This window comes from Zeus faber (assembly GCF_960531495.2).
Source record: "Zeus faber genome assembly, chromosome: 2".
In the NCBI taxonomy this organism is placed as follows: domain Eukaryota; kingdom Metazoa; phylum Chordata; class Actinopteri; order Zeiformes; family Zeidae; genus Zeus; species Zeus faber.
In genome coordinates this window covers 42,246,648-42,267,820 of record NC_137189.1, presented here as the reverse complement: position 1 = coordinate 42,267,820, position 21,173 = coordinate 42,246,648, and the positions used below count along the sequence as shown (strand labels likewise).

The window sequence follows — 21,173 nt, the reverse complement described above, 5'->3', positions numbered from 1 at the left end:
CTGTATCCTAAACACGCCATTAACCATTTAACTCCCAAAGATACTTAACCCATTACTCTTCAGCACACACATACACGCACACACACGTTCATTTTCTTAAGATATTAAGCAATTTAATTACAGTTAAGAGCATTAAGGAGTAATTTTAAGTATAATTTGCGGTTCATGAACTGTTTTTGAAAATGAGTCTTAATATAATTAACTTCTGTCATTAGGCTTAATCCCTGCAGGGTGGGAAAAAAAAGAAAAGAAGGAATGCCTCCTTAAAGAAATGACGCATACGTGGCACTACGTCATTGCTCTTCAGCGGGACGCTTTGGTCCACAAAGCTTATCCTCCTTCAATGGAGTAATTATCTAGTTTAAAAATAAATAAATAAATAAATAACAACTGTTTTTTTACAACGTGCATAATCATTCACCAAGTCTGCACAGGAAACTAAAGTTAAGTAATTTCCCTTTTCAGGAGGGAAACAAATTCACATTGAAGAAAAAAAAAAAAAAAGCATGACGAGCAAGAAAAGTATTCCAATAGTAGGCTGTAAAAAAAAAAAAATCAAAACCTGCAAAATTGCTCACGTCAAATCTCGAAAAGGGGTGGCAGAGGCTTAAATAAAATCATGTTTATTTTATGGCCACATTAACCTCAACATCCGACTCCATTGTCCGCCGTTGTGAGGCAAAGCACGCCGCGTAATTACAGAAGATATTTCCTCAGCGACGATAGCGGGGGCCAACGTCTAATTAAATCAAGGGGACAGTAACGTATTAGTGACACCGACACTCAGGCAGCCATCCACCATCGCCGCCATCCACCATCCGCCACGGCTTTGCCCTCATAAAAGATGCATGCGCCCGACACCGGAGGCCCCGCGCCGTAATTTTTACAAAAGAAATCCATCCAAAATGGTTAGGGGGCCGGCGTATGCGCCCAGAGGGACTCCTGCCGTCGCTATCCGCTAGCCTCATCCTCTGCCTCGCACCTTGACGGCTGAGCGTCTCCACAGACGGGGGTTAAGGACGTGTCACTTTGTCTTCAGCCGGGGCTTTAATCAGGCTCCAGCCGGCTCCTTTGGCACTGACCGGTGATTTAGAATGATATGATTACACCTACACCGGCACGCTGCGCCGCGCCGCAAATTAGCCTCCTCCTCCTCCACCACCCTCCACCAGAAAACGTGTAATGAGCGAGTTTCCGTGCCCCCAGCTGGGGCTCCGCCGACAGGGCCATGAGCCGGCATCCTAATCAGCCGTCAGACCGCTACCCACCCGCCCCCACCCCGCCCCCAAAAAAAGCCGCTGTTGCCGCGCATTAGAATCTGTGTTTGTGCATATCAAAGGATTTCCACAAACGCATTGGCCAAACATATAATCACTTACCCCCTCAGAGAGGCATAGGAAGATAGATAGAGTGAGAGAGGGAGAGCGAGAGGGAGAGAGAAGCAATATGAAGGGCATAGAAACACCATTTTTTTTCTTTCTTTTTCCTCATATGGATGCAAATTGATCTTGTCAGGTGAAAAGCCTTGTAACCGCAGTTCTGGTGATTGTCATGTTTATACAGTGTGTTTCAAAAAGATCCAATAGTTCAGAAAATATGAGGAAAAATATTTCGGGATGTTTTTTTTTGTTTTTTGGGGGGTTTTTTTGTACCCTCAGGGGCTTTTCGAAACCCTGTTTTAAATTTAAAAGAAATGCATGGGTGTCAGTCAAAGAAATATAATCATTTCTGTTGATTTCACCTGATGGATTCAAATTGAGGAAAATGGAAAAAAAAAAAAAAGCTCATTCCCAATTAAAAACCCAAGCCCTGCGATATTGATTTTCCCATCACCGTTTTTATTTATTTCCAATTTAAAATTGATGCAAGTACCAGAACTGATGTTTGTGTTGACTGTAGTTTTTTAAATTATTAGCTTGGTGCAGATTTAGCCATGCATTTAGGTCTGCTTTGGAAGAACAACTCAAACAATGTTATAATGCTTCCCACAGATTGTGAGGCGTGACCATGGAATAAACCTAATAATAATAATTATTAACCTAAAGCTGCGTTCAGGGAAATTCAAGGAGATTCCAGGAAATTCAAGGAAAATGATGATCGATGTCGACTAAGTCGAACTCATAACATTGACGGCTGGTTATCAACATGTGTTGCCTGTAGTATTAAAACAATCTATGGCACTCCGTGACTCCGCAAGGAGAGTGGCCGACCAGTAATGCAGCACATTCTGCCCACCGCTTCTTTGCTGCCTTGGAATGTAGGCTTTATTGAGGCCTCTGGAACCCAAAAACACAAAAGCAATGACATGATTTCATAACACAGACACATACAGTACATGTTGCTTGCACTGTGTAATGGCGTATGCTTATTATTGCAACTAACTACAATTCAGGAAGTTTGTATACATTGATATCTCTGGAATGTCTAAACACAGAACTTAGCCTGGTGCGTGTCAGCTGTTCTCAAAGGCGTATATGTTTATGATGTCTAATACGCTGGGCTTTGTTTAATCCAATTGTCTTCTGGTAACATCTTAACCTTATTATTTTCAAACATAATAAAGGTCAATAGTAGTTAAGTAATACCTGTTACTGTGTAATTTCGTATGGGTTCTGATACAACTAATTACAATTCAGGAAGACTGTAAACTTAATTATCCACGCTCCAAACGCAACACCTACCTCCTGTTTATCTCTGCGCTTCTGTGCTTCTGGCTATGTACAGTCTGTGAGCGTTAGTGTCTTATATTCCTTTAGTTAAAGTCCAATCGCATAGTCAGGTGAGCATAATAAATATCTGGGGTATTTACAAAGATTTAATGTCATGCAGTCGTTGCGCACCGCCATTTTGCACATGCGCAAAGTGATTACACGTCACCAGTGAAGCCATAACAGACTTGTCTGTGACCAATCAAAGGTCTGCAGTGCTATCATGTGACTGTTGCCGAGATGATAAACACAACATTTTTTACTAAATTCTCCTAAAAAAAAGGACAGACAAAACAGTGCCGGTTGGCGTGTATTTATTCAGTGTTCAAACAAAAGGTGGCTCGTGGGCCAAAGGTTAAAATCAAAGGCTCGCTGGCAAACAGGGAAAGAGCCCAGAAGTTCGGCACAAGACAGACACTTGTGCGGTTAGCGGCGCTTAGCACTCATCTTACCGGGTCTGAACGCATGTCCCGCAAACACGCACATTTTTCATTGTGGGGGAAAAACAAACCCTAAATCACTTCCTGGTCCGTGATCGGACGAATCAGCAGAGCCCCTCCGTTGATTCCCCAGCAGCAGAGCGGCCCCAGGATGGGAGCCTGCACCAGCTGTCTGCAGCCGCGGCTTGACCACCCCCCCCACACCCTCTTGGCCCGCCACACACCCCTACTGTCACACTTAGGTTGACGGTAGGTTGTGGTGACCCCAGCTGACAGCCGACCCGCCCGTGGACCTCCGGGAAGCTGAAGGGTTGGGAGGGCCAGGTATCACCAGGTGTTCTGCGCATTGGTGTCGTTCATACGGTGGAGCCATTGTAGTGGGGTGTGGTCCGAACAGAGGGTGAAGGCCCTACCCAGTAGGTTATAGCGGAGGGTGGTGATGGCCCACTTTATCGCCCGACATTCCTCCTCTACTGTGCTGTACCTCATCTCCCACTCTGCAAGCTTGCGGCTGAGGTACAGCACCGGCGGGTCCACACCCTCGACTTTCCGGGACAGAACGGCCCCGTGCCCCCTGTCTGATGCATCTGTCCGCAGACAGAAAGGAAGAGAAAAGTTAGGGGTATGCGGTACAAGTTCCCCACAGAGAGCTGCCTTTAATCTGACAAACGCCCGCAGGCAGGGCTCTGACCCCTGGACTGGATCTGGAGCACCATTTTGAGTTAAGTCAAGGGGCTGAATAGTGCCGCAAATTCCAGCACAAACCTCCTATAGTACCCATCCGGCCCCCAAAACTGCTTTACCTCCTTTGTAGTCTTTGATCTTGGCGTGGTTGCAATTGTTGCGCTCTTGTCCACCTGGGATCAGAGCAGGCCCCTCCCCCCAAATGATACCCCAGATACCGTACCTCCCTTCGCCCCAACCATGCACTTCTTTGGGTTGGCAGTGAGTGCGGTGCACCTCAGGCACGCTACCACGCTGGGAGAGGCACCTGCGCCCACATGCCGCAGGTGCCTCTCCCATGTATTGCAGTGAATGATCACATCGTCTAAGTACGCAGTGGCAAATGTTGCTTGCAGATACAGGATGCGGTCCATGAGACTGAAAGGTCACGGGGGAAACCCAAACGGAAGCACGCGGAACTGGTAAAGGCCTCGCAGAGTGGAGAAGGCTGAAAAACGAGCCCTACCTAACCAGTCGAGAAGCTCGTGGACGCGGGGCATCGGGTAGGCAACTTTGAGGAACTTTGACACCGCGTTCACCTTCCAGTAATCTACACAGAACCGCACCGACCCATCAGGCTTAACCACTAGCACGATGGGTCTGGACCATTTCCTCGTTGATTCCTCTATTACCCCCATGTCCAGTATGGCCTCTAATTCCCCCTGCACTATTTTGCGAGAGATGGTCCCTTAAAAGTTTGCTGGGCGATCGGCCGATTTTGGAACCTCCAGCCCCAACTGGTCCCTCTCAATTATCGCTGTGGCCAGTGCTATGGGCACACCTTCCCTCCATTCTTTTAATCTGTGTGTTCAACTTCATAATCAACCTCCCCTTTGCGTCGTGTGACTAGGAATGGCCGTTGCCACTTCGCCAGTAATTTTGAGCTGGATGTAGAGAGCAGTACTCACACCTTGTCTTCAGAGTTGTCTTAACCGAGCCCCCCTGTCGTACATGCGGCACTGATGTTCCTGGGCCTGGAGAAAGTTCTCCCGAGGTCCCTGCCCTAACGCATGTAGCTTTGCTCTCCGGTCCAGGATGTACTGGACCTAATTTTTACTGGTGCTTGGACCTTCCTGCCAGTTTTTCTTAATCAGGTCCAGCACCCAACGAGGACTCCTGCCAAACAGTAGCTCAATGGGGGAAAACCCTGTGGAGGACTGGGGAACCAGATATCGGATGTGTATGAATATCCCCGTGCACACAATAGATATTGACCCATGATGCCTCTACTAAAGCCCTGGGTCAAACCAGATGTTTTTGAATCATCGTTTGCGAACAGAACGAGTCCGGCAAAGCCTGAGGTCTACACCCTTGTAACCTTACTTGCACACGGTAGGCCCCTTCTCGACCGGGGGAGGGACCCGGTGGACTGCAGCGGGTTTGGGGGTGTACTGTACTCCCACCGGTGGTTGTCCCTCCTCTGGTGGGGGAAAGGGCAGCTGAGCTACCCCGAGATTTGATCCTTCACTGACTGTCTGCACCGGCGGCTTGACCACGCCCCCTTGACCCACCACAATACTAAACTCAATTTCAGATTTTTGGTAAAGTGAAACATTAGTGGAAGTGACTTTGGGCATAATGTGTTTTGGCACATTCCATTGGAAGTCTGTACATCCCACTTTGGCGCTAAATGTCTTCCACTGTATTGCTTCTGGACAAGACTGGGCGTCTATTGAATTCTAGAAGAGTCTGGGCAGGCTACCCGAAATTTTAAAGAATGGGATGAAACCGACCAAGTTTGAATAGATCAAAGATCGACCAGTTTTCAAGATTTAAAAAATCGACACAAATGGCATATTGTTATACCGGAGCATTTAACAGGTCCTTTGACCACTAGTGGCGAATGCTCACCCACTTAATCCACGTATAAAAAAGAAAGGTTCGTTTGAACTCATCATGTATTTGTTTTTTTTTGTCCAACAACGACTTTGCTATAATGTCACATCCTGTGCTGTGGGCTTTTGGTGTAAACCGCTGAGGGCGGTGTATAAAAGAACCATTACGCCCAAAGTCAGTATTTGTTTTTCCCCGAAAGTTGCTCTGCATTCCACACGGTTTGAAAGGTGACTCATCCCTGAACCAATTTTCATTTACCAAACAACGAAACCGACAACTCGCACGACTTGGAAAAAATGTCCTCATTTGTTATGATGACCGTGTGTGTGCTAAACAGCAGCATGTGTGCAGAGGACCAACAAGCTACCTTAGTAGATCTGGCTGATACCTTACATTTGTTTTTTTTCCCTTTAGAGCTCCTAAGCAGGGCATTCAAACTTGTGACAGACTTTCCTTTCTCCAGATTTTTAAATACCCCACACTCAAAGAATGCACTCGTCTATAACAGAGGAAGATTAGGAGGTAAGTCAAGCTCAGTCCTACAAATTGTTTCTGCAAATCTGGGGACCTTATGTGCTGGACTGGAAGCAGGCTATTACATAAATCAAACACACAAGTGGAGCAAGTCACGATAAACCGTTAATTGTCAAACAAATAATTGCGATTCACAATCAGATTGTCTATTTTTGTTCATTTTGGGCCACTATAACGGTAGCCTGACACAAAACTTGAAATAACACGTTCATCTGTTGCAGAATATTGGAAGTTTGGCATGAACATGTGAGTTGACAGTTCATTTTCCTCAACCAATTTGATGGGAAGTATCACTTGATTCTCATTCTATTTATTCTGCCATTTCTAACATTGTTTTAAAATTCTCCGTAAATTAGGCTGCGTCCGCACGGCAGGCCAAAGTGGCCCAAATGCGATTTATTTGCTCCTATGAGATTGGGTGACTTTCATATGTGGTCCTAAATCGGATTCGGGTCTTATTTTTGCAATGTGACCTCATTCTGAACATTCAAATGGGAATTCATTCGACTTTTACGTCATTTGAGACCAGAGGTTCCCAACGGACCGGACCGAGGCGCACAAAATTTAAAAAAAGTGTTTCGAGAATAAACTCGGAATTCCGACAGCGACTTGGGGAGATGTTTTTGTTTGAGAAGTATTTTATTTTACTAAATGTATTTATTGAAAAGAGAAAATAAAGCACAGTGTCTGCGTCCGTTTATTTCTGTAGGACAGCGACCTGCGTTGGACGTCTTTGTTACGTCTGCACGCACGGGGTCAGCTCAAGACCGTGGCCCCCGTTCGCGCTGGAATCTGATATTGGCCACATTTTAAAAAATGATGCGAAGAGCCAAACAAAAGAAATCCGATCCGAGCAATAAATCAGAATTGAGCACTGAGGCTTCGGTGTGAACGGAGCCTTTGCATGTCAACATGCAATTATGGAATCTGACGAGTTGACCAAAACATCGCGATCTGCTCAAATAACTGTGACAGCTCTGCACAGGAGGACCAGCTCCTTGCAGTCTACCCCCTAAATACACGACATCACATGCATGTGTATTGTTAAACTGTTATAAGCCTATACGGTGATGAGTTCGATAAAACAGACAAAAGAGGCGATTAAATGCTTAATCACGATTAACAATTTGTATCTAACGATTAATCGTTAACTAGATAGATAACTATGTCAATAAATGTCTCCTTCATAACTGGATGTGCGTTATTACACTAGTTATAGTGGCATCAGATAAACGAAAGAGACGATTAAATTGTTAATCGCGAATATTATCTGTATGATGATGAATCGTCGGCTAAAATTTCCCAGTGGCGGTCGTTATGACAACGGCCGCCAGCTATAACCGTCTTCCCCAAACTGTTTTGCTGTGATGTCCAACATCAATAAACGTCGTCATACTCTAAAGCGTGTGTTATTACACTATTATAAGCCTGCACTCGCGAGTGGCATAAAACCAACAAAAGAGCCGATTCAACGGTTAATGGCGTTTATTTGCATGACAATGCAAACAATTCACAAGTGTCATGATCGCGATGGCGATCGCTATGGCAACCGCCAACAGTCTCGCCCGATGTTAAACATCAATAAATGTCTCCTCCGATGACGGTGACTCAAAACTAACAAAGGAGACGATTTAATGGTTAATCACAATGATTTGTATGAATTTCACAATGGCGACCGCGATGACAACCACCAGCAGCTTCCTCATTCCTCCTCCTCCTCCTCCTCCTCCTCTGCAATCACCAGCCGGCCATTTCCAGTCAAGTATACAGTCCATCAGGAAGATTACACGCGATGCGGAACATGGAATACAGCCGAAATAGCAGAGCGGATTTTTTCACGCTAGAGTGGGATACAAAGCACTGGTGGAAACATAAACTCGACGATGGAGTCATCACAACAACAAAAAAAGAGAGAGAGAGCAGAGAATGATGATGAGGGCTCACAGCAGCATGAAGAGATAACGGCTGCGCTGTCTGATTTTAACACCGTGCACCCACGGGATTAAAGACGTCTTTAGATGATGAAAATAGGTTTAGTGGCCGGTGTTAGAAAAAAACGAAAAAAATAAGCTAAGTTCACAAAACAGACAAAATGAGACAACGCCGGTAACGCCTCTGCGCTCGGGTTCGATTGGGATGTTTCTCCGGGGTCAATGAAGTACATGTCGATGGATGTCTCTCAAAGTTCTACCAAACGTCCAAAACCTGTGTCTTGATTGGTCAGAAAAAAATAATGTATTGGGATTAATAGAACATGAACTATCTACGACCTGTACCTGGAGTTCAGACTCCAATAGACCTTGTTGGGGCGGTTGTCGCCTATAAATGATACGCTATGACATGCTTATATTGTTTCTTTATGAATGGGAGAGAGACAGACAGACAGATAGATAGATAGATGGAGAGACAGATAGATAGACAGATAGACAGACAGACAGACAGACAGATAGATAGATAGACAGACAGATAGATAGATAGATGGATAGACAGATAGACAGACAGACAGACAGATAGATAGATAGACAGACAGATAGATAGATAGATGGATAGACAGACAGACAGATAGACAGATAGATAGATAGATAGATAGACAGATAGATGGAGAGACGGATAGATAGACAGACAGACAGACAGATAGATGACTATACAGACAGACAAAGAGATAGACAGACAGATAGATAGAAAGACAGAAATATAGATAGACAGATAGATAGACAGAGAGACAGACAGATGGACAGACAGATAGATAGACAGATAGATAGACAGATAGATAGATAGACAGATAGATAGATAGACAGATAGATAGATAGATAGATAGACAGATAGATAGATAGATAGATAGATAGATAGATAGATAGATAGACAGATAGATAGATAGATAGATAGATAGATAGATAGATAGATAGGTAGATAGCATCAAATATTGGATTTTCTTCTAACAAAATAATCTGAGGGATTACCACTTTAACCTTAACTTTAACCACTTTTTCCCATAGAAAAACACTTTAAATGTCCAAAGCGGCAGTGTGGCACAGTGAACCCTGTCCCATTCACATCTACGGTCACATCAAATAAAGCATGACAATTACTTTGAAACATGTACCGTTTCAGTGGGAACTTGGGCCCGAAAAATGAAACATGGAAATTAATAACAGTCCACTTGGGGGTCTTTAACAAAGGACCTGAGCCCCCCTGCATTGGGTGCAGCATTGTGGTCTTTTTGGGGGTCTTTGTGGGCCATTGATCCGCTCCCTGCACCTGCTGTATTCACTGGACCCAGCCCTCCGAGCTCTCAACTCATATTTTGCCTCCGTTTTTGCACAAACGCCCAGTTGATTTTTGTCGTAGAAATATTGGCTATGAAGAAATGAGTAATAAATGTCAGCTTTGAGTATCACCACCATTGAGTATATATGCTGTATGCTCTGTGTCGGTATCATCGGTGTATATATGCTAACCCTTACCTCTTATATACATAAATACACACATTATTTAATAGATAAACTGTTAGATAATTCAAAACTAATCATTTATTATACTATATAGTTTATTTGGTATACTATATGATATCATATACATATTCAATTTTTTTCTGTCAGTTTTCCCACTATTTCATCAATAATTAGGTAAGTAGTCAATATGTCACACATTCTCGCCGCATGTGATGTGAGAGTCGTATTTTCATTGTGTCATAACTATTTTATATTACGGTAATTATCTTATTTTAATGACTATGCTAGCTGACAAAACTTTTACTTTATTTTTATAAATATTATTATTAGCGCCGATTACAAACTTAAAAATGAAATCATCTCTCAATTATTTCCTGTCTTCATCTGTAATATCAGTGCAGAGAATCCGGAGCCAAATAGGAAAACATTTCCCAAAGAGTTTTGTGGTGGTGGCAGTGGCATCCCTCCATCAGCCTGGGAGAACTTTTCTTTCATCAACACCACCATCATCATCATCTTCTTCACCCTCCCCACCCCACCGCCCCCCCCCCCCACCCCCTCCCTTCAGCACCGCTGGCACCGGCCGTCACCACCTGCTCGGGGTCCTTCTCTCAGGCCCGGCCAGAGGAACAGCTGGCTGATCTTCTGACGCCCCGCTCCCAAACTCCCCCATGGTCACTTCCACCACCATGTCATTCAACTCTCCCTCTCTCCCCCTCTCTCTCTCTCTCTCTCTCTTTTGCGTTCTTTCGTTCTTTCCAAGTGCCAGGTCCTGGGAAAAAAGGCTTACTTCCCCCGCCTCACAAACTCACAATGCTCACCCTCAGCACTGCAAAGAAAAACGCTAAAACACCAATCTTCCAATCTGGTTTCGGAGTTACTTGAAAGTGACAAAAGATATATATTGTTTTTATTTTTAAAGTTCAACAAATTGATCATATTTGTGTGTTGGATTCATCAATATTTGAGATTTGAGATGCTTTATTTGTCAAAAACGCTCATAATAGTACCGTGCAGTGATAAAAGGGAAAACTATGAAGGTGATGCAAAACGAAGTAGGTAGAGTAATAAATGAATAATATAATCCAAAAATCTGAAACACACACACCCATATATATAATTATTTTTAAGCATATACAACTATCTAAATAAAAAAGGCATATCCTGTGTACAGTTTTTAAAAGTATATTCAAATAATAAAAATATACAATATGTAAAATATGTACATGTATGTATATATGAATGTGTGTATGGTTGTAGAGTACAGTACAGCTCCACCTTGTTTCCACAAATGAGTGGGATTGGGAAATTTGTTATAAAAAATAAAACTGGAATCTGATACAGTACTGTTTCATTTAAAAATATATATGTTTGTGTGAAACGGCCAGAAGATGGACCCTTCCCTCCCCTCCTCTCTGCCCTTCATGTGCCCTGTGAATGCTCCAGCGTGGCATCTGGGATATGTAAATCATTTAATGAGGTCAAAATTCTGCAGATCTCCTCTTTCAATCACACCGCATCGGCTCAAAAACACAAAATGAGAACTACCTCAAGTTGTATATTAGTTGAAAAAATATATAATAATAAATAAATAAAATAAATAATAATTATATATATATATATATATATATATATATAATAGATAAATTTAATTAGACTTGAGATCAATGAATCAGTTCATAAATTATGAGCTTAGTCCGTTTGAGCTTGCATTGTAATTAACTGTAATAAAAAAACAAAACAATTTATCTGTTAAAAATTGTGAAAAAAAGTATATTTTAAGTATAGTTCAAGTTTTTGTTGGGACTTAATGTTGTAACTAAACTGCATAAAAAAATATATATATATTTAATTACATTATAACTATGACTTCAAAACACACCAAATGTAAATTAGAAAGTATACTAAATATACTAAGTATACTCACTAGATATAACTGTAGTTAATTCAGTTAAGTTACTTTCAGATAACACACTTAAATATACTTTATGGGCACAGTGGCACAGTGCATTGCACTGCTGCCTCACAGCAAAAGGGTCCTGGGTTGGATTTCCGCCTGGATTTCCTTCCACTTTACTATACTTGCAGTACAATACTTTACTTGAGTATACTTGCAGATAACGCAGTTTAGTATACGTGCAGATAACACACTTTAGTATACAGGTACTCCTCACTTAACCACCTACCTGTTTAACCACCGTTCAGACAAACAGCTCTCTGACCAGTCTCTGTTGTACACTACGTACAATACCGCGGCATCTCAGCATCAAGCATCTCATCGCGCATCACACTTTATATACTACAGTATATACACTATATATACTATTTACACTATATATACTATATCTACTATATACACTGTATTCATCTCATCTCATCACCGTTCTCAGTCTCGTTCCCACAGTCTGTCAGTATTCACTACATCAGCGTTCACAATGGCCACGCCCCCTCACCGTGAAAGAACACGGCTCCTCGCTTGTCGACCGATTCGCTAAACGACCTGGTTGTAGGAACTGAACTCGGTCGTTAAGTGAGGAGTACCTGTACTTTCAAATAACGCACTTTTGTTTACTTGCAGATAACACACTTTAGTGCACTTGCAAACAAATATATGCACTGATAAGAAAAGGAGGTTAGCCGACCTGAATTAAAGAACTGTTGATAAAACTAATCAGCTACTTATGCACCGCTGCTTGAACAGATCTCTGAGAAAATGAATGAGTATTATAAGTAAAACTGGTTTCCAGTTGTTTATTAAGGAACACAATAAATTGTTAACCTGGAATGCGGCCCCTCACATGGTCTTCAAATCTCAATCTGGCCCTTGAACCAAAATGTCTGCCCACCCCTGAACTAGAACCTGCAGCCTGCTTTACTGCAGCCAAACATCGCTCAGACACGGTGCTTTTCTTTATTTTTTCATGCTTTTTCACATGATAAGTTTCCAGTTATTGACATGGAATATGATAATAATATACTGTATGTGCTCTACAGGGGTATTTTATTTCACATGTATTTTCTCAGGTTCTGTTAGCCCATTGATACCAGTCGCCCCTGCAGGGCATATATCATATACTGTATATTGTCATCCAGAACTGCTGGCGGTGGGTGCAACTGGAAAACCAGGAAGTGCCAAGTGTACAAGCAATCAACACCAACAAGGTCAAAGGTCACAGCGCATGAGCTTCAATGAAGCAGCAGAAGAAACAAATGGTGCCACATTGAATTTTAACCGGTCAGCAAACACATTTTACATCACACGAAACCATTCTCCAGATGATGTGTCACATATTTTGATGTTTGAAAAATATCGTAGTGTGGTTTTTTTTATTTTTATTTTTTATTATTGTCTCTATTTTCGGGTCTTGGAAAATGTGAACGCTATAATTGAGAAACCTGCTTTAAGCATCAGGCCACGGGGGAAGGAGGTTTTTTTTGAGCCGAGAACCGGTTCCATTGGCTGTGAGTGCTCAGGTTGTGTGTGTGTGTGCGTGCGTGCGTGTGTGTGTATGTGTGTATGTGTGTGTCGGTGTGTGTGTGTGTGTGTGTGTGTGCGTGTAGGCAAGTGTGCGTGCGTGCGTGCGTGTGTGTGTGTATGTGTGTGTGTGTGTGTGTGTGTGTGTGTGTATGTGTGTGTCGGTGTGTGTGTGTGTGTGTGTGTGTGTGTGTGTGTGTGTGTGTGTGTGGGTGTGTGTGGAGGGAGCGGATTCGCCCCGGGCAGAATACACACTCCGCTTTGGTCGGTACACGGCCCCGGCGCTGAATCACCGCCGCATCGTCTGTCCAAAAAAAACAGCGGCAATCTGGATCAAGCATATGGCCCCATGACACTCGTAGGAATTACTACTACACGCCATCATATCGTCGTTTTTGTTTTTTTTAACCGGAATACTCGCCTCTTTAATATTATACAAGCGGGGGGTCCCATCAAGTTTTCAATCCGAGAGGTTCTACTTGTCGTCGGGAGATTTATTTCCAATGTGCCTACGAGTGGCGACGAAATGGGTCGGATAATCAACGAGAGCGCGCGTTCCCAAATCCAAAGAGGATTCGAGCATAAAAAAAAAAAAAAATAGCACATTTGGGACATTTCTCCGGAGGTGCTGCCTGTTATTGCAGGACGACTCAGGGCTTCCCACCTCGGTTCCCTCGCCTCTGTATCGCTCCACCTCGTCCGCGAACAAACATCGTTATTTTCACGTCCTCGACGTCCTCAGCCCCGGTGCTGGCGGCGTCGCCGACGGCTGCGATCGACGCCCCCTGGAATCCCCTGCCTTTCACCCCCGCCCTCCCACCTTCGAGCCTCGTCGGCCGTTTGCGCCTGCCGCTTGGAAACTCTCTGAAATTCACGGGAACCTTTCGCCCCCCGAATTCCTCCCCATCTGCGGGCCCCCTCTTATTGATCGCTTAGCCGTCGAGCTGAGATAGTTCACGGCGCCGGGCGCGCTCGTACCGAATCCGTGCGCGTGGCGGTCCGGGTTGGAAACGTCCTAAAACGCAGAATATTACCGCGTCCAGTGCGGACAGGCTGGGCTGCTTCGCCTCGTTTCCTTCCCGTCCATCAATATTTTCATCCATCTATCTATCACTTCACATCCCCCTAATTGTCCGGGCAGTTCAACGGCACTTTATGAAATTCGTCGGCTAATCATTTAAAACCTTCCCCTTTTATCTGGGCGAGGGTTAGACGCTCTCCAAATGATCTGATGGCCGTCCGGGGCCGATCGATGGGAGAATCTGAATATGCAAAGCGCGTCCAGATATTTGGCGTAGCTCAACCTTTTCTGCCTTTCATCTCGCCTCGTTTGATGTTGCTTTTAATCTGCGCGGTGCCGTGTGAAGCGCTAATGGAGATAAGCTTCCGCCGCTCCACCGTCGGCCGAGGGGGGAACTCTGGCGGCTTGAGTCCACCTGTCAGGGTGAAGTAATGAGGTGCGATCCTGTGCAAGATGTCCTGCGTTTAGCAAGCGGAGCGCCGTTCCCTTTCTCACAAATATGACGACTTCCAACGGACTTTTAATGGTCCTCCAACGGACTTACCATGGACTTTCTATGGACTTTCAATGAACTTCCATTGGACTTTCCATGGACGTTCAATGGACTGTCAATGGACTTTTGCTGGTCTTTTGCTCGACTTTAATTTCGACATCCAATGGACCTCCGGTCAAATTTTCGAAAGACTTTCCAAAAACGCTGTTGAGGCCATTGGGAAGTTGGGAAGTGCCTTGAACAAGACGTCCGCCACATTCCTCACGACATCATAGCTCTGGTGAAGAGCTACCCGCAGGCCGTGGGAACATACATCACGTCTGATGTGCCGATAGAAAGAAAGCAACCTCAGATATGTCTCTTCACCCTCCTCATGTCATGGAAATAGTGACAAAAATCTCAATAAAACCGTACCCATGAAAGTAAACTAATTTGTAACATTAAGCGTAGAGGACTTATGTATTAGTGCTTGATGTACTCTAAATAAAAATGCTAAATTGAATGATTTCCCTCCCAATGTTAATTCAAGCTGCAAATATCAACAAACTCCTAAATTCAATACATTCTCGAAAAATGACTGAGATTTCTAGTTTTCACACATTTTCTGTAAATAATAAAATGCAATTGAATGCAATTTGTCAATAATCATGAAACAGTTCGGTTTGGTACTCTGTAATTTGGCTACTTTATTCGAGCATGGTCATTTTCAAGAGAAATTACAAATTAAGAATTCAATAATACTTTTACAAAGACATTTCAGGAAAGATTCTTCTTCAGTCATGGTATCATACATAGTATTTAACAGTCCCTCTTCATTTTTTTTTAGCTTAAAAAAACAAACAAAGATGAAGAAAGTGGAATTTTTTTCAGTTTTTCAGTCGAAAATACAGTGTTTTCACAATTGTATAAAAGTTCCCAAATTTTGGAATTCTCCAGTCACTGGAAAACAAAAAGAAAAAAATAAAATAAAATAATAAAGATTAAACTTCGCATTTCACAATGTTCCAAAACACAATAAATGCTCTTTTTTTCGTAAAGTTTTTCCCCCATGATCGACGCCGTGTTCCTTTTTACTAAAATATATCTATATATTGAAGAACTATAGTACTGTACACAACAGTATGAAATAAATAAAATTAGGAAATATAAAATGGGCCACATAAATAATGTTCATTGTTTTTTTGTTCATTTTTTCTTGTAATTCAACCTAGAAATAAAAACAAAAATAAACGAAATGCAGTTGTTTCAACATTGGTTTGGTGTATAATACTGACAAATAATAAGAACATTGCACAACATAATGTAAACTATGGAACTGCTGCCTATCGACTCAACACTGACAAAGGGTGCTTCAAATAACAACCATTTTAATACTGAAGCCGGTTGAAAAAATGACAAAATTGAAAATCTAAATTAAAATAAAAACAACCTTCCTTTTACACGACACGAGGGCGGCACTTGCAGAAAACACACAGGTTAAAAGGTTTGCATATAAGGCTTCTTTTTTTCCTTCTCTTACCCAAAAAACAACCTTACAAAGGCTTTGTACTTCAATTTCCCCCCATCCCAACCCCCCCATCCTATCCTATGTCCATGAACTGGATTTTTCCCTTAAATCGAAGGTCTCTTTGAAATGATAATAATAATAATAATAATAATAATAATAATAATAATAATACTGATAACCTGTACAGGTATTTGTTAGACGCCATTTATTTGAAATAATTCCTTCATTTGAGCTTCAGGCCGTAGAGAGAGGCGTGTGTAGAGGTCGGCGGCGAGAACGAAAAAGACGGACACAGGAAGTGGTGGAAAAAATGAAAAAAAAAAAGTTTATACTGAACGACTGTGGTGCGGACACCACTGCTCTTTTGTTTTTTGTTTTTTTTTCATTCTCCAACACTGTATAAATATATACATAGGCAATAGTTTTTTTATTATTATTTTCGTTTTGTGATTATTATAGAAGCGGAGAGTGCAATTTTTTTTTCTTTTTACAAGTCACTAGGTTGTGCTATAAATACTATGGAACACGTGGGGCGGGGCTTATTCTTCAGGGGGGCGAGGTTAGCACCACACGTCATGGTTTCGGCCTCAGTACTGTACATTTGTCCAAACGTCTTCATTTATTCACTGTCCGTTTTGCATAATGCAGCTTAATGTACAAACCCCCTGCTCCCCCCGACGAGTCCAAAATTGATTATTGGGCAGACATATGAACCCCCCCCCCCCCCCCCCCCCCACCAGGAGTTTCCACTAAGAGTTCGCTTCCCGGAAGCATCAGGCACGTGCATGTGCAGCTTAAAAAAAAAAAAACCACGGCGGCGCGTTTTTTTTTTTTTTTTTTTTCTCCTTGAAACCGAGCAAGTAAAGAATGAGGAAACACAAAAACGAAAAAAAAACAACAAAAAAACCCCCCCAAAAATACGAGGCTGAGGTGGTGGGAAGAAGCGCCCCCCCCCCCCCCCCTGCTGCCGCGCTGGTTACATGGCGTCCTCGCGGTCCGATTTGGTTTCCGTCTTGCCGTCCAGCGAGCTGTCGTCCATCGACTGCTCGCCGTTCTCCTCCTCGTCCCGCAGCGTGTCCCGGTCCGTGTCCATGCTCTTCCTCTCCTCCTCCTCCTCCTCTTCCTCCTCCTCGTCCTCGTCGAACACCGCCCCCTTCCTCCGCCCGTGATCCCTGATCATCCCGCCTACCCCCATGCCGCCTCCGTTCATGCCGCCGCCGCCGCCGCCATCGTGCCGCAGGATGGCGTCCCGCTCGCCCAGGCCGCCGCCGTTGGGGCTGGCGGCCAGGTAGCCCGGCGGCGGCGGGGCCACCACGCCCACGCCCACGCCCACCCCCTGCAGGTACGCCCGGTTGATGAGCAGCTCGGTGGGCTCGGGCAGGCGGTGGCCGCCCTTGTCGCGGGCCTCGCGCTCCGCCGCCTCGCGCTCCTCCGCCTCGCGCTTGCAGTAGGAGTAGCGGTGGTTCATGTGCTGCGAGTACGAGCCCGAGTGCGAGAAGCGCTTGCCGCACTTGTCGCACTGGTACGGCTTCTCGCCCGAGTGCAGCCGGGAGTGCTCGATCAGGTGGTGCTTGTGCTTGAAGGCCTTCTTGCAGATCTGGCACTGGTGGGGGCGCTTGCCTGCAGAGGGGGGACACACGGGGCGGGGGGGGGGGGGACAGGGGAGGAAAGGGTTAAACGTTGCAAGCCGCCACACAATTCAGTCCAACAGCTCAGAAAAAAAACACACGACACAAAACGACTTTTCCCGCGGAAATGAAAACCCCCGGCTTTGATTGAGGACTAAAGGCCGTTTGTTTGCCAAATTTGTCATCCCGAGCCGCTCGACTGGGGGGGACGGCGTCCGAAACCCGCCGGACCCTTATTTCGCGACGGGTTTGCGCCAGTGTAAACAGATTCCAAAAAAAAAGGAAGCAGGAATGGAATTAAAGGAAGGCACGGGGCGGGCGGCGGGCGGGGGGACGCTCTGAGGGGCCGTGCTGCTTATCTCCGAAAAGAATTCGAGTTCATGGTGACGACCGCCGCTCAATTATTTGGGGTTTTGGAGCGGAGGGAGGGGTCGGGGCGGAGGCGCGTGAGCCCCGTCAGGCGGGGACAATTTGGATGCAAAGTCCAGAACGTGGACCCCGAGAGGGGATTTCGTGAGGTTTTGCCCTAAATCTGTCTGGACCTGGAATCTGTAGCGTCAGCATTTATAACGACGGACGGACACGTGCGGCAGACGACGTCAATTCACGGGATGGGAGGAGGCGCCGCACATGAATGCGTTCCCCTTCATTCCGCGCTGCTTTTACAACCCTGCTCGGGGTTAATATTAGTTGGGTTTGCGATGCCTTTCCTTTCCTTTAGTTTTTAGGTTCATCTTTATTGCTTCTGGTTTAATCCTTTAGGTTTATCGCGCATGGCCAAATCTTTGTCGTTTACTTTTTAAGTTAGTACATTTTTAAAAATTTTTTGGTTTATCTGTCCGTCCTTCCGTCCGTCGATCTCCGTTTTTCATGGGCTCAGCCAATCAGGACGCCGCTCCCAAGAAGCCGGACTCATGTTTGTCAGTATTTTAACGCGCTTCCGAAAGGGCGAGAGAAACGATGCGCGCCCCTTTGAAACGAGGCGTACGCGGGCCCTTTTTAAATTTTTTTTTTTTACTCTTTCCTCAACGATGGGAAACTTTTTCGGCGTAAGGGGTGACACATAGCGGTTCGGGTTTTGGGGAGCGGCGGGGGGCGCGCCCAAGATAACGCGGCAAAAAAAAAAAAAAAAAAGCAAGGGAGCGCTCCGCTCTGCTACAGGGCGCGCGGCAGATAGCGATATTCATAAAAAAGAAAGAGGAAAAAAAATAAAAAATAATAATGATGCAACCTGGTGAAAGCGGATCCGCGTATAATGTGAGTAATGAAAGAGCGGCTATCAGCGCTCAGGAGCTTCTGAGAGTTATGCAGCGGATGAGATCTATGGCCAATAATGGGGGAGATAAAGGCATTACGGCCTTTTTACGGGCTGTATATATATCTAGGTGAATTGATGCGGGCCTTTTCAGATAATAAAATCGCTTTATGCTTTATACGGCGCGGCATGACGGATGGTCCGGGCGCTGATGGGGGGTGGGGGGGGTGGGGGGGGGCTCTGTTCTTTCCGCCCCCGCGCGTGAGAAATTCTTATCGCCGCGTCACATGTCACATAACTTCACAACACTACAAATAACATCCCTGTCGACGAAGAAACAAGTTAGGCAAAAAAGAAAAATCAACATACAGCCGAAGGTTAACAGGAGAGGAGAGGAGGCAAGTGCAAGGAAAAGAAAAGGGGGGAAAAGGATGAACAAGGAAATCATAGTGATATAGAAATACAGAGGTAGGATTTAGGCAAAGACAGAACACTGAGGAAAGAAAACAACAACCAAAAAAAAGAACGAAAGAACAAATCAATCAATACAATTGGGGGTTAAAATAAGGGGCTAGAACAGTATATACCTGTGTGTTCATATTTGTGTCTTAGAAGGGAACTGCTCTTCTGGAATGTTTTGTCGCACAAGTCACACGCGTACATACCACTTTCGGTCTTCTTAATCTTCTTCCGCGACAGACAGGAGTCGGGGTCTGTCATGTCCTCCAACCCTGACAAGTAATCTGCCGTGCCGTCCAGCAGGTCGCCCTGGGGACGCCGAGAGGGAGACGGGTCGCAATGAATCGTGGGTAATACGGTCGGGAGCTTTTATTTTTTGTCAAATTTTTTGGGATGTTTATGAACGCCTCTTGCTCATTTTGAGAAAGTATAAGAGATGAAGGTAAATGTGTCCGTTTCATAGCTGCTAACAAAGACTGGTCACTTGATTTATGTCTGTGTATATATATATATATATAGCTATATTTTATATTTAATAAATGTTATATATTTTTCATTTAAAAGGTAAATATCTAAATATCTTTAGGCATATATAAATATATTTGATTTAATTTATATATATATAAATATAAATTTAATTATATTAAATGTATTTATTTAGATGTATATCTATTATTTATTACACTTATATATTTATATATATATATTCCGATGTACAACTAATTGCTTTGATGCTGCTTCCAGTGATGGGTATTGATGATTTGGAGTCACTCAAAGTCACATCAATAATATGCCAAGGTGGGCAGTAAATAATTGATTACGACACTTGACGGAGGCACCGGCAATCTAAAAAATGTATGCATATATATATATATATATATATATATATATATATATACTCTCCAGACGTAACAATGTCTTCAGCGAGTTCTAATTAGGAGAATGAGTTTTGATTATGCACGTCCCCCCTTTTTTTAAATCTCATATTCTTGTGGAAGGAAGATAAGTCATTTAAGTGGATTGATGAGGAACATTGTGATAATGCGGGGGCTTCATAACAAGAGGAGGGGACACTGACCCATTCTTTAAATCACAGGGTGATAACAATCAGAGCAGTGTACCTAATGGCCAATATCCAGAGCTGCCGCAGATTTCATTAACGAACAGGTCCCGACAATGATACGGCGCTGTGTTTTAAGAAGAGACCACTATCACTCTGCAATCAATTTGAACTAAATGCCCGTAGCTGTATTTTTAAAATCTAATTTAATAACTTAGAATAGGAAACATTATTAATATTTTTTTTATCAAAATGGTTCCCTCTATGTTAAACAGCCTTCAGCATTCGGCAGTAATGAACACAGAGAGCGTGCATTATTAATCTGCCGCGTGGAAACTCATTTCGGGCTTTTGCTCTCTTTAAAATGCACTGCGGTTGTGGGCGGGGGGTGGGGTGGGGGGGGGGTTACAAATTCAGAGAACCGCACAGAGCTCCGGGGCTCACCTTTGTCATTTTTTTTTTTTCTTTTTACTAAAGCCGTTCACCCGTATTTAATAACAAAATATCTGCGTTCCGCGACACATTGGTTTTAATGGCGTCTAAAGCAGTCGCGTGTTCAGTTCTACACTTTGGGGAGCGTGT

General features: G+C 43.9%; 1 protein-coding gene across 3 annotated transcripts in view; it reads right to left on the bottom strand.

The window, feature by feature from the left end:
- Nucleotides 1-17,165: 17,165 nt before the first annotated feature.
- The window catches only part of zeb2b (zinc finger E-box binding homeobox 2b), a gene marked incomplete at its 3' end in the record, with an annotated part of 84,873 nt that continues 80,865 nt past the window's right edge, over nucleotides 17,166-21,173 (bottom strand). For 2 of the 3 annotated variants that reach the window (XM_080024567.1, XM_080024566.1), the window contains exons 9-10: nucleotides 19,660-19,840; nucleotides 17,166-17,809 (exon numbers count right to left, since the gene is read on the bottom strand). In XM_080024567.1, coding sequence (XP_079880693.1) covers nucleotides 17,166-17,809; nucleotides 19,660-19,840 — 825 coding nt within the window. The remainder of the gene's footprint in view (nucleotides 17,810-19,659; nucleotides 19,841-21,173) is intronic. The other variant, XM_080024568.1, reaches the window with a different exon arrangement.